Below are 14417 nucleotides of genomic sequence, written 5' to 3'. Positions count from 1 at the left end.
CAATCGATTTTTCGACAAATTTTCCGTTGGTAATTAACGACAGATTTTTTGACAGATTTTCTTTCAGTAATTAGCAATAGATTTTTCAACAAATTTTCTGTCGGTAATTGGATCATTGAAAAACCATTCCAATCTGAATACATAAAAAAATTCATCTGTAAATCCGTTAGTAAAGTAAAATAAAATTTTTTTTAGATTTTTTCATTGCAAAATAAATATAAATTTAATGAATACAAATTTTCATCTAACTTGTATTGAAATATTTATAATATTTCAAAAAATAAACAAGTTCATCGTATTATCAAACTAAAAGAAAAGTACTATAAACAAGCAAGTCAATATAATTCAAAACATAAATTGATATATCAACTATAATCCTCAACGTATTGTTCAACCATACTAGAACTATGAATTATGGTTCTTAGTGTCATCTTCATCTTCATCCTCATCATCATCATAGTCCTCATTCTCATCAACCATACTTTCTGCTCCATGGCAGCTGCTTCTGCCTGGTCCGACAGGCGTTCATTACCTGATTCTAGGTTTGCTATCTGATCCTTTAGGCTATAGAAAGAATTAGAGTTTCAGTATTTCACTATAGAAGAGTATATATTATGCCAGGGTTATTGTAGCAATTACTTCTGGTATTTGATGTGAGTTTTTAAATCTTCACTAAAACTAACTATTCACTGGTAGAAGGTACAGAAAAGAAAGTAACAAATATTGTAAAACACGCTATGAATTTTTATTTATTTATTGTGGAAAGGAAAATAAAGGAAGAGAGAGAGCCTAAAATTAAAGTAAGCATGCCATTTATATTATATCACCATATTGCCAAGGGATACTAAAATTTAATTGGGGCTAGATTCAAGTTCATCAGTGCCAAACTGATATTTTCTGATGCTAGATATCACAAAAGAAAAGGAATAATGTATAGAAGGTGCAAATAGTATATAGATCTTATTACATTTTGATCTCTTCGGAAAGATCTTTATTTTTGGATTCTACCAATGCCTGCTGGCATAGCACTTGATTTTCAGTTTCGAGGTTGGACAAGCTCACTTCCAATCTGGAGTTAAAAATAATAGACCGTTAGTGGCAAGATATATGATGGAAAGGATGTTGCATGATTCGGAGCTAAGCAACCTTTCAATAGTCTCTTGAAGTTGTGTTGCTTTTAGTTGTGCTTCTTCTGCCTCTTCAATCCTAGCTTGATTCTCATTTTCAATTGCTGAGCACTTTTCTTCAAATTCTTTAATCTTCTTCAACTCCTCTACTTCAGTCTATGTATTTAGAAGTAAAGTAGTGTCACTCTTGCACATAGCTCAATGTTGCTCAGCATTCAGCTATGATATAACAAAAAAACTTGGATTAATTAGAGGTATAAAACGTACTAGTTTTCCCCGGAAAAGAGAGGTAAAAAATGCTCTTAAGTTTATTGAAATTTGGAAACATTTACAGCAAAGCACATAAAAATAATTCCAATATTCTAAAACTACTTATGAGATAGGGGTGTAAATTATCGAACCGGACCGAAAATTACCGCAGAACCGAACCAAATTTTACAACAACCGATTAAAAAACCGAAAAAATCGGTTTTTTTGGTTTTTTTCGAAGTAAACTGATCGGTTCGGTTCGGTTTTCAGTTGACTCGGCAGAAATCGAACCAAAAAATGAAGGTTCAATGGTGTGTTTTTATTAAGTTACCCTTTAACCTAGGTATAAAAGGGCAACTTCACACACAACCCTAGCCTTCTTCCTCTCTTTTACGCGAATGGCGAATCCGGAACCCTAGCTTTCTTCCTCTGTTCTTCTCTTCCACGGTTCCACACTTCCACAGTTCCACCTTCGATTCCACCATGCTCGAGAGAAGGAGACCCTGAAGGAGAACCCTAGCTTCTCTTCCTCTCTTCTTGTCTTCAGTCATCGCCGTCGCAGGGTCGCCTCGCAGGGTCGCCGTCGCTGGGTCGCCATCGCTGCCTCGCTGGGTCGCCGTCGCCGAGGAGCAATCCATTCACCGAGAAGCAGTCCTGTCACCGAGCAGCAGTCCAGTCGCCAAGCAAGACTCCAGTGGCCGTCGCAGTCCAAATCGAGCGCCGAGCAGCACTCCTGTCACCAAGCCATCTCCTGCAGAAAGCAACTCCACAATGTCTTCTTCGGAGGTTAGAAATTCTGAACAATTATTGTTAGAGATTCTTTTTAGTGATATTGTGCTTGATTTAACCTGAACAATTGTTTTTACAAATTCTGTTTGTAGTTATGATTTTGAGAAATTCTGTTTGTGCCTTTGTGGTTATGTTTTTTAGAAATTCTGTAGCTAGAAATTCTGTTTGTATTGGCTGCATCAAGAACTCACAGGATAATGCATCACTTTATTTTTTTATTTTAATTTTTTTCCTGGATGAAAAATAGAGACATTCATTGAATACATTTCTTGTGAGGTAATATGAAGTTTGATGTTTAATTTTGAAGTAGATTCTAAACCCATGTGATCTCTGCTTCACCAGCTGTCAAGCTTTAGAATTCAGCTTTAGTGGACTATGCATGAACTGGCTAAAAGTGGCAGTTGATAGTAATTTTAGGGATGAAATCATTGAGATAGACATTGGACTAGCTTCACTCATTCCCAATTTTGATAGAAGGTCTATTATATATTTTATTTGGGACAAACTGCATAGAATCTGTTCTATGAACTTCAATTCCAAGAAAATTCTTTGTTACTATGCAATCTGATCTTGGTATCTGTTTTTACTTTTTGTATTTGGCGATAAAGAATTTACTTTTTGCATGACTATGTGGTTGAATAAAGATAGTAGAATCCATTTCTATATTGTAAGAATATTGTGTATTCTATCAAATATATGAACAGAAAAGTAGTAACTTTGAAGCCCTTTTATATATGATTGTTGAAACACTTTGAACACAAATTAAATTGGGTGAAGTGTTACTGGTTCCTTTGGTCTTTTCAACATCCTTACATTGATTAAAATGTAAAAAATATTTATGTTAATAATCAAAGAGCTTGTTTACGCTGAAGTTATTTGGCTGTTATTTGATCATTAAAGATGGAAATATAGTTCCTTATGATTTCTCTAAAACTTTCAAAGCTGGTTGTTCTACCCGACTACAGCTTATTTTATTTGTCCATAATTTTCATTGTATTTGCCTTATTTTTTATCTATTATGGTTTTGAAAGTTGTTTTTATCTGTCATGGTTTTGAAAGTGAAATTGCATATTATTTCATATTGCTACTTGGAATTGTTGAAAAGGATATTAAAAATTTGTTCCTATTTCTCTTTGGTGCCATTTTATGAAACATGTTCTTGGCATGCAATCAATGCTTACAGGAATACCTGTCCCATATGATGATTGACCTCATTTACTTCCTTCACCTTTTATTCCTTAAATTTTTAAGATGCTTGTTTTGGTGGACTGTTAGAGCTGTTAATGAATTTAAATTCTGTTGATTATATGGCAGTTGGTGAGTATTAAATGATGCTTGTTTTGGTGGACTGTTTGAGCTGTTAATGATGCTTGTTTTGGTGGACTGTTAGAGCTGTTAATGAATTTAAATTCTGTTGATTATATTGCAGTTGGTGAGTATTAAATGATGCTTGTTTTAGTGGACTGTTTGAGCTGTTAATGATGCTTGTTTTGGTGGACTGTTAGAGTTGTTAATGATGCTTGTTTTGTTGCTGGAAACAATACTTTTGGTGCTATTCATGAATTAAAAACCTTAATTTTTCATTGTTCTGTTTATATATATATGCAGCCAACAAGCAATGAGGTGCCCAGTGAGCGGACGCCTCTCATTGGGGGTGAAATTGTTGAGTCCGCGGTACGTTCTTCAACAGACAGCGGCGTGCTTACCAAACCCCCGCCCCATCCTAGATCAAAGAAGAGGAAGGTTCATTCAACTAATGTGGGTGCAAATCCGGGAGCAACTCCAACAAATCCATCTCCAAGCACTGTGGAAACTGATGAAGAGGATAGCAAGGATGAAGCTAATGAAGGTAACAGAAAACCTTCTAGACCTAGATCTTGGACTTGGGAACACTTTACAAGGGATCCTAAGTCCAAGCCATCACATCCTAGGGCTAAATGTAATTGGTGTGGTGCATCATATGCATGTGATTCTCATAGAAATGGTACAACTAATATGCGTTATCATTTGTTGAACCAATGTAAAAAATTTCCTAGGGAGTCGGGTGACCCTAGTCAAACAATTCTTACCTTCCAACAAAAAAAAGAGGGTGAAGGGGTATTTACTGCAGTTACTTTTGATGCTGAAATGTGTAGAAAAGCCCTTGCTAGGATGATAATTGTTGATGAGCTACCATTCAAGTTTGTTGAGGGGGAGGGATTTAGATTCTATATGAGTATTGTGCAACCTAGATTTCCACTTCCGGGAAGGATTACTGTTGCTAAGGACTGTTGGAATCTCTATATTAGTGAGAAGAATAAGTTGAAAACTGTGTTCAAGCAACCGAATCAATCTGTTTGTTTAACTACTGATTGTTGGACTTCTGTGCAAAATCTGAATTATATGTGTCTCACTGCTCATTACATTGATCATGATTGGAAATTGCAAAAGAGGATTATTAATTTTTGTCTTATTAAAAACCACAAGGGAGAAACAATTGGTAGAAAGATTGAGAGATGTCTTTTGGGGTGGGGGATATCTAGAGTGTTCACAATTACTGTTGATAACGCTAGTTCTAATGATACTGCAATATCTTACCTAAGAACTATAATGGAGAATTGGAATTTACATCCTTTGAAAGGAGAGCATTTGCATGTTAGGTGTTGTGCACATATTCTTAATCTTGTTGTTAATGATGGATTGAAAGAGATGCATGAATCTATTAGCAAGATAAGAAATGCTATTAGATATGTGCGTGCTTCCCCTAGTCGTATGAATAGGTTCAAAAATTTCATTAAGGAAGCTAGGATACAAGACAAGTGTACTGTCCAACTCGATGTTCCCACTAGATGGAACTCTACATACACCATGCTTGAAAGTGGTTTGAAATTTCAAAAGGCGTTCAAGAGGCTAGGGGAGAGAGATACAGAATATGCTCTAATGCAAGGTGGTATTCCGAGGAATATTGATTGGGACAATGCAAAACACTTTATGGAATTCTTGAAAATTTTTCATGATGTTACAAAGAGTGTGTCTGGTAGTTTGCTTGTGACTTCTTCTCAATATTTTCATGAGTTTTGTAAGATTTTGCGTGTGTTCAAAGCTTCTTGTGGTAGTCGAGATCCATTACGTGGGAGTATGGCTGAGAGGATGAAGCTTAAGTATGACAAGTACTGGGGTAACATTAAAAATATCGACATGATGATTTTTGTTGCTGTGATTCTTGATCCTAGATACAAGTTGAAGTTTGTCAACTTTAGCTTTGAAAAGCTATATGATAAGGATGATGCTGATTTTTTGGGTGCAAAAGTGAAAGAAACCTTCTCCAAGATGTTTGAATGCTATATGAATGCAAATAATGGGGGAAGATCTTTTACTTCAACAACAATGGATGGTGCATCAGATGTGGGAGTACCTGATGGCGACATGGCTGGTGATTTTTTTAAGGAGGTGCATTTTCATGAGATCATCAACAAGAATGAGGTGGATTTGTATTTGATGGATGGTTTAGAGAAGCCTGGTGATCAAAATACTTTTGACATATTGAATTGGTGGAAGGTAAATTCTAGCAAGTATCCTATCTTATCCCAAATAGCTAGAGATGTCTTAGCAATGCCGGTCTCAACTGTTGCTTCAGAATCAGCTTTTAGCACTGGTGGAAGAGTGCTTAACAACTATAGGAGTTCTTTAACTCCAAAGACAGTTGAGGCACTGATATGCACACAAAATTGGCTTCGTGCTTCTCCAATGACAACTGATTTTGAGGAGCTTATTGAAGAGTTTGAGAAACTTGAATTAGGTATGCAAAAAAAAATTTGTAGTTCCTTTCATGGTTTATGTTTATAATCTATAATCTATATTATATTTATAATCTATATTGATTTTCTTGTTTTATTTTTGTAGAAATTGCACCAACCGGAGAAGATGAGGATGAGTCTGGTGTGGATTCAGATTAAGCATGGTGGTTGATTGGCTATTTGGTTTTTATTTGTTTTAAAGTGACTGTTGTGGTTTAAAATGTGTTTATTTTTGTTGTTTTGCTAGACATTTTTAATTTCCTTTATTTTATATTTAATTAAGTTGAATTTGTACTAGATTTGGATATGATATACTCTTGTTATTCTGGTTTATTGAAGGTTTTAAACTTTATTTTATGATATTTTAAATTCTATTTATTAGGTATAAAAAAACCGAAAAAACCGACCGAACCAAACCACTGTTGGTTCGGTTCGGTTCGGTTCGGTTCGGTTGTCCAGAAAGCAGCCAACCGAATGGTTGATATTAACGTTCAACCGATCAGGTCGGTTCGGTTTGTTTTCGGTCCAAAACCGAACCAAACCGAACCGATTACACCCCTATTATGAGATTAATATGTAAGATACTTCTGCAAGTTGCGGCCATAAACTTTTCTGCACACTTGAATATATCACACAACCAAAACAAGAAACTAGACAAAATTAATAGAATGGATTTTAATTAGCGCAGAGTTTTACTATAAAACCCGGTTAATTAATGGTTAATTAACCCACAAATGAGAATTTATTTTAGAAAACAAAAAATGTGATTTTTATGGCTAAATATGATAGAGGAGGTTGAGACAAAAATTTCGGTACTAATTTTATAGAAATCGGACCAAGATTGGACCGAACGGGCCAAATCGAACCAGCCGGATCCATAGTGGGCCCTTGACCCAACATAACTAAACCCTAAAACACTCATTTCAGCACTCTCTCTCCTCACATAACACTCTTACACGCTGAAAATGGAGGCCATGGGGGAAGATCACTCTCTCAAACTCTTTCTCTCATTTAGTCTTCAAACCACCATAACTTTTGATTTAGAGCTCCGATTGCCGCACCGTTTGCGGCCGCGTGTTCACTGCGAAGAGCTCTACAAAACCCATATAATCAATCTTAAGGTAAGCTACAGTTTTCTCTTCAAATTTTCACCTTTGATTTCGAGTTTCATGAGCAAAAATGTTGAGATTTTGGGCTCTTTGATGTTATAGGACCCAACTCTCTTGAAGGAGAAGATTAATCTTGTCTCCTTGAACCTTGGGAAAGGTAAGATATATCAAACCCTAGTGAGAATGTTGAATTTGTGGTTTTGGGTATTGAGCTCTTGTGTTTTGGTATGATATTGTGGCTTAGGCATTTTATATATGTGTATTGGAGCTTGATTGGTGATTTTGGAAAGCTTGGAAGAGGGTTTTGTTTGCAAAAATCTATTTGGAGGTGTTGAGACCTTGAGAGTTTGAGGAAAAGTGGTTTGGAAGTGCTCCGGTTGAGCTTGGAGAAATCGGCTAAGGTATGATCTCGGTTTCTCGTATCTAAATGTAATGTGGTAGGAAATACTTAGGCTAGAGGCCCTAAGATAGGCATTGAATTGTTGACGTTATTGAATGATTGAGATATATGATGTGGTCATATATGTGATTATGATTATTGTTGCCTTGATGGTATGATGTATGGAAAATATGCATATTGTGATATATGCTTGATGAATGATTGAGGTTGAATTATGGTGGAACCATGTTGATGGTGAGTATGACATTGTTTATGAACAAAGATGGTTGATTGGAAATGTTATTATTGGAAATTGAGATTAGGGAGGAGGTATGACATGTTATTATGTTTGTATTTTAGCCATTTGTTTGAGAAGTGTTAAAATGGTTGGATGGTGGTTTCTGGAATTATGGTAAAGTGTTAAAGTGTGAGTTGAGGAGGCTTGATGTTGTTTTTGGAATATTTTGATTGATTTAAAAAATGAATGAAATTGGCATGTTTTGGTTGATTTTGAAAAGAGTTGAAAATGGCTTGTTTTGAAAATGGCACCTTGTGGTTTTGTATAAAAATATGGTTTTTGGGCATACTTTGATGGGACATAACTTGAACTCCGGATCCCCATTTTGTGCCAAATTTGTTTAGAAATAAAATTGGATCCGGGATGTTCATGCCGTTCGAAGAACGGGCGAAAATGTTTTGAAATGAAGAAGTTATGTCCGTCAGAAGATTGGGGGTTGAATCTGGGAATTCTACAGCTTTTAACTTAGAAAATTTTTTAGCAGAATGACCTCACGCATAGGCGTGCTTAACGCGTAGGCATGCTTGACGCGTACGTATCGTTTTTCAAGAAGGCACCATCCACGCGTGTGCGTGGTGTGCGCGTACGCATCGATGTGCTGCGCCCAATGCCCAACCATTTTTTCCGAGAGTTGTGCCGGAGTTGTGCCAGCTTTGTGCGTGGGGCACAAACGTACCCACGTATACGCGTGGCTGACGCGTACGGGTCGTTTGGCTGTTTTTCAATCCACGCGTCTGCGTGGGCGGCGCTTATGCGTCAATGAACTTTGTGGCCATCCATGCGTGCGCGTGAAGAACGCGTACGCGTGGCCCTGTTTTCATCACAAAGTTGATTTTTGAGTTTTAAAAGCCAAATTTCATACTTTTAAGCCCCCGATCTCACCACTTATGTCTTAAATCATTATGATATGTGATAAACCCCAATTTTGTGGTTTATCTTGTGCTTATTTTGGGAGATTTTATCACATTTTCTCACATCTATTCAATGAAATAGCATGGTTTTGTAATTCTCCCTAGATTTGTGCTTAAGTGTGAAAACATGCTTTTTAGGCCTTAAAATAGCTAAATTTAACTCACTTTAATTTCATTTGATGCCTTGATATGTTTGTTGAGTAATTTCAAGTTCATAAGGCAAGTATTGGATGAAAGAAGTGAGGAGAAAAGCATGCAAAGTGGGAGAACTCATGAAGAAATGAAGAAACCGTAAAGCTGTCAAGTCTGACCTCTTCGCACTCAAACGACCATAACTTGAGCTACAGAGGTCTAAATTAGACGGTTCTAGTTGCGTTGGAAAGCTAACATCTGGGGCTTTAAAATGATATAAAATTTGCCGTAGTTTCCTGACGTATAGGGGCTCGTGCGCGCCATGTACGTGTGTGTGCCGATGGAGCTGCGTGGGTCCACTTTTTGCACTTCGTTGGGGCGATTTCTAGCTCATTTTGGGCCCAATCCAACTCATTTTTGATGCTATTGAACCCAAGGATTGAAGGGGAATGAACCAAGTAGTCATAGTTTAGTTTTCATCATGTTTTAGGGTAGAATTCTAGAGAGAGAGGCTCTCTCCTCTCTCTAGATTTAGGATAGAAATTAGGGTAAAGTTAGGTTGATCACTCTCAAATTTCTCTTTCAATTCTTGTTTTGATTTCAATTCTCTTTATATTTTAGTGTTCTATTGTCTTAATCTTCTTAGTTTCTCTTGTTAGTTTCTTATTTTTCTTTCTTTTATATTGATGAACTATTGTTGAATCTTAATTTTCTTTAATGCAATTTTATGTTTCTATGTTCTTTTTATGTTCATCTTAATTGCTATTGTTGATTTCTTGCTTGTGGTAGTTATGGGTTTCACTAATTCTTGCATTTTGTGATGTTTACTTTTATTACATATTAGGTGTTTGATAGAATTTTTTCTTTAGTTTTTGAGTAGTTCTCTTTACTCTTGGCCTAGTTGGAGTAATTAGTGACGCTTGAATTATCTAATTCTTTGATTGATTGACAATTGGAAGTTACTAATTGATTTGGATACCACTAACACTAGTCTTTCCCTTGGGATTTGGCTAGAACTTGTGGAATCAAGTTGATTCATCCACTTGACTTTCCTCCATGGTTAGAGATTAACTAAGTGGTAGCAATGTACAATTTATGATCACAATCTATGATCTCAATTATCGCCATGAATGTCTCTCCTTATTACTTGCTTTCTTTAGTTATTTGCTTGATTTACTTTCCTTGTCATTTAATTTCTTGCCCTTTGAAAATCAAACCCCCTTGGATCCTCATAGTCAATAATTGAGCATTTCATTGCAATTTCTTGTGAGACGACCCGGAGTCTAAATACTTCGGTTAATTCTTATTTTGGGTTTGTTACTTGTGACAACTAAATTTAATTTGATGTGAGATTTGTTTGTTGGTTTGGAGCTATGCTTACAACGAAATTCTTCTTTCTATAAGAGAAAATCCTCCAACGCAATTCTCGCTATCAATATGCCTAGCAATGATAAAAGGAGCTAGGGTATGTCGTAACTTGTGAGTGAAGCAAGGAAAAAATGGATGATCAATGAGGATCAAAAGATGATTATATGAGATGCGGAGGATGGCGGTGGAAGTGCTTGTTATGCCATGGGCTGAAGGGCCGTAATTGTTAATGAATTGGCTGGTTATGGATTTAACCGTGAGCCGGATGGCTGGATTATTGCCGTGTTACGGTGGAGCCATGATTATGACTGAGTATAAATGCATATATGCTGTTGAATAAAATGTGAATGTTGCACTTCCACTATCTGAGACACGAGTTTTCCTGGGAGAAAGTAGTGGCTAGCCACTACGTGCTCCAGGTGGAGACCCGAGACTCTGTTAATCCTATGTCGTAAGGGTGGCCGGGCACTGTAAAAGCCCCGGATGAGCTCGCCCCCTGAATATACACCAGTGAGGATGTTGGATATGGATCATGATTATGATCACGATTATGTTGAGTATAACTCGAGTTGGGGATGCACGACAGAGGGACAGTCCAATGGTTAGCTACTAGGACTTGTCGGGTTGGCTATATAACCGACAGATGATATCATCAGCCACTAGGGACAGGCATACATCATATGCATACTATGTGAATTGTTTGAGATTGCCTATTTGACTTCATATTACTTGCTATTTGTCTAAATGTATTATCTGTTCCTACTTGTATATCTCTTGTCTGAAATAATTGTGTTTGCCATATTTTTTACTCCTGCTGGATGTTGAGAGGTCTGAAGGAATTGGAAAGGAAAGTATTAGTTAGACTGAAGAATCTTTAGTCAGTTGCCATTTATGGTTTAGCTTGTTTATAAGCTTTGAATTTATCTGAAGGGAGTTTTAAGATTGCCTTCGGCTTTCTTCTAATATTATATGTTAAATATGTGGGAACTGTTACGATACTGGGAACCTCTAGTTCTCACCCATGTGGATTTTGTGGTTTTCAGATGCAGGACGCGAGACTCCTCATTGAGGCATGCTGGAGACTTTCGGATTAGCGAAGATCCTTTGTTCTTGGGGCTCCATTTTGGTTTATATGTTTGCTTAGATACTTTTATCTCCACTGAATAATACAAACTGTGATGACTCCTCTTATAGAAGATTTTGGAGAATAGGTTTTATGTCTTTATGTCCCTTTGGGTTTCCGTGGGGCTTCCTACCTTATTTACATGTATATATTTCTATGCTCGGACCGGTTATCTTCACAACTGGATTATGAGTTTTGATATTCATGTTTTTGACACTCCTTTGTATATATATAATCTCACGTTAATTTGTTCTCTATTCGTGACGTTATCGATCGGAGTGTTGCGTTTTTCGAGTTGCAATTTTATTTTACCCCTTTTTTTCAAAGGCTCCTAGTTATATCATTGTTCACACTACTATATGTACTAAATTTTTTATTTTTAGAGGTCGTAATACCTTGCCATCTCTAAATTATGACTTAAGTATAAGACTCTGCATGGTAGAGTGTTACATTTACACTCGGCTACCTTTGGATGAGGATGGTGCTTTAGGCTCAGAAGCAGCCTAAGTTACTGTCGACTCTGTTGTTTGATACTTGAAGAAAAATATGCAACTCATAGAAGCTCAAATGCTTGATTAAGGTTTAAAGCTTGCCTTCTAAGCAAGGGCTCCAAACGAAATGACGGAATTACACAACTTCTAGTTTTCTTATAATCATCCATATAAGAGAAGAGGTCCTTTAACCTTTAATTTTCTTCCATCTTCGTCTGAAAGAAAGACAGATGTATGGTTGGCAAAATGACCATATCTACCACCGTCAAAGAACAATATGCAAAATGGGTACAACAATATAATATTATGAGAATTGCTAAATGATAATGGCTTCTCAAACTGAAATACCGTCGGATTTATCTATGGACTAATAAAAATAATTCATCCGTAAATCGGTTACAGTTGAATTTTATATCTGTTAGTAACTGACTATTGACAGATTTATTTTTTTTACGGTGATTTGCGACAAAATTAACGCCGGATTCTAATATTAAAGTTACAAAAATCTAATGTCAGTTACCGTCAGAAATTATTCAACGGTGAATTTGGCTCCACACGTGTTTTTGGGTCAGGTTACCGTCGAAAAAATTTGACGGTAGTCTTATTTTATTAAATTGGATGATCGTTACTGTCGGATAATTCTAATGGTAAATTTGACAGTGACTTTAATTTTTTTTAATTTTTTTCTTGAACTTATAATAGACTTCGATATTCAATAATTTTCTGTCATAATTTTTTGATTGTATTTTTATGTTTTCTGGTGACTTAACTTGTATGAAACTATTTAAAATTATGTTGTTCGCTGTATGTTGAGGATGGAATTATCACATTGATCAATTATATATTAATTTATTATTAATTTTATTTTATATTTAATTAAGTCAGTTAAACCACTATTAAATTACTGAACCATTAAATCAGTAACTCTATCGATTCATTGACTAATTCGATTCTTGCAACTTTAGTTTGAGCTCTGAAATAGAATGGTAGTTAAATATTCAAGAGGACTTACGGTCGAATATTTTATCACTTTGATCAATTATATATTAATTTATTATTAGTTTTATTTTATATTTAATTAAATATTTTTTTGTAATATTTCTTTTAAAATTATAAAAATTTAATTTTAATATATTAAATATTTTATATTATTATTATATTTATTTTTTAGATAATTATTTATATAATTGATATAAAAAATATTTATTTTTATTATTTTAATATTATATAATTAGATATATATGTAGACTGTTTTACATCGATAATGTAAGAGAATTAAATTCATATTACAAACACTACAACAATATTGATTATTTTTTAGGGTTATAATGTGTAAAAGAAAATTAAAATTTGTCAAAAAAACAAATTTTGACACTATTTTAACTATGAAAATATGTTAATAAAAGTTTTGTCAAAAATAGTATTTTTAACATATAAGTGATTGTGAAAAAAATTTAAATCTTATTTTGATAAATATTGGCTGTCAAAAATAATTTGTTAAAAAATTTTGAGAACATATTTTCTGTGATACTTATTAATTGTCAAAAATACTATTTATTTTGACACTTATTGACTATAAAATATTCTCAACAAAAAATTTTAACAAAGAATGAGATGTGATCTTGAAACTAAAGAATAAATTGAGATTTTGAAGATAAAGAATGAGTAGTATAATCCTAAACTGAGAGCAGTGTGATGTCAAAATTAATAGAGCCCAAGGAAGAAAAAAATAGTGGAGTAAATTGAAAATAAATGAGTGTTAAAATTGAAAAGTAATTTTCTATGGTCAAATTATTCGTCAAAAAAATATAGAAAATTTAACATTTGTAATATTTGTCAAAAATATATATTAATTTTGACATTTAATTATAATATTAAAAAATAAAGTATTAAAATAACTCTATTTTCTTGTAGTGAAATTAGAAAAAAAAATAGAGAATGAAGTATAAAAACCACACTTTAATTAAGCTCATCCGTTTTCCGTTAATAGATTTTCACACGTGGCATGTTAAGAGCCAAGCTAGTGCCGTTGCATTATAATCAATGTGTGGTTAGTCAGGTTAGACTTGTTCTTGGAATCTTTATGGTATTGGAGAATTTTAGTCATTCATGATTATTTTTATCATGCGCGGACAAGTTTTTGTGAGTATTTCATTAAAAAAAGTAAAATAATCTTAATAAAAAATTAGCTCATATTTTATCAAATTATTCCTTATCTTTAATTTTATATATTCTAATAATTTTTGTCTTTTTTGTTCAGAACTTCGCATCCTATATTTTCAATAAAAATGAAATGGAAAAAATCTAATATATATGTATTATGTTGAGCTGAATAAAGTTTTTAAGGTAACAAATAATTAACATTGTTGAATTTTTAAACCGACAGAACATTGAGTAGAGGAAGATAATCATATCTCATGTGTTGTGCTCTTTTAACTTCCAAACTTGACTACAGATCAGATAATGCTATTTTAACACTAGTCAGTCAAGAGGGTTTTAAAAAAAAAAGTTAGTGTTGAATGGTTCTTTTTACTTTTCTTACTTCAATGACTTCAAGTAATTTACCAAGGGCAGACACGTATCTATGACTTTATCTCTAATTAATTTTGTAATTTTCTTTTTTTTTTTCCAAACCCTAACTAACTCCTATAAAAGGATACACCCT

General features: G+C 34.4%; 1 protein-coding gene across 1 annotated transcript; it reads left to right on the top strand.

The window, feature by feature from the left end:
- The first annotated feature begins 531 nt into the window (after positions 1-531).
- LOC140175278 (zinc finger BED domain-containing protein RICESLEEPER 2-like) lies at positions 532-6274 on the top strand. The gene is made up of 3 exons (XM_072202569.1): positions 532-2162; positions 3774-5943; positions 6048-6274. Exons 1-3 carry the CDS (start codon positions 2148-2150, stop codon positions 6098-6100), a joined length of 2238 nt encoding a protein of 745 aa, XP_072058670.1. The 5' UTR covers positions 532-2147; the 3' UTR covers positions 6101-6274.
- Positions 6275-14417: the final 8143 nt, after the last annotated feature.

Source organism: Arachis hypogaea, chromosome 9 (assembly GCF_003086295.3).
Source record: "Arachis hypogaea cultivar Tifrunner chromosome 9, arahy.Tifrunner.gnm2.J5K5, whole genome shotgun sequence".
In the NCBI taxonomy this organism is placed as follows: Eukaryota; Viridiplantae; Streptophyta; class Magnoliopsida; order Fabales; family Fabaceae; genus Arachis; species Arachis hypogaea.
The sequence above is the reverse complement of the archived record's forward strand: the minus strand, read 5'-3'. Positions and strand labels throughout refer to the sequence as shown.

Excerpts from the sequence above, each read along its gene's own strand:
- LOC140175278 (XM_072202569.1), top strand. Across the intron at positions 5,944-6,047 it reads GTTTGAGAAACTTGAATTAG|AAATTGCACCAACCGGAGAA; the intron begins GTATGCAAAAAA and ends TTATTTTTGTAG.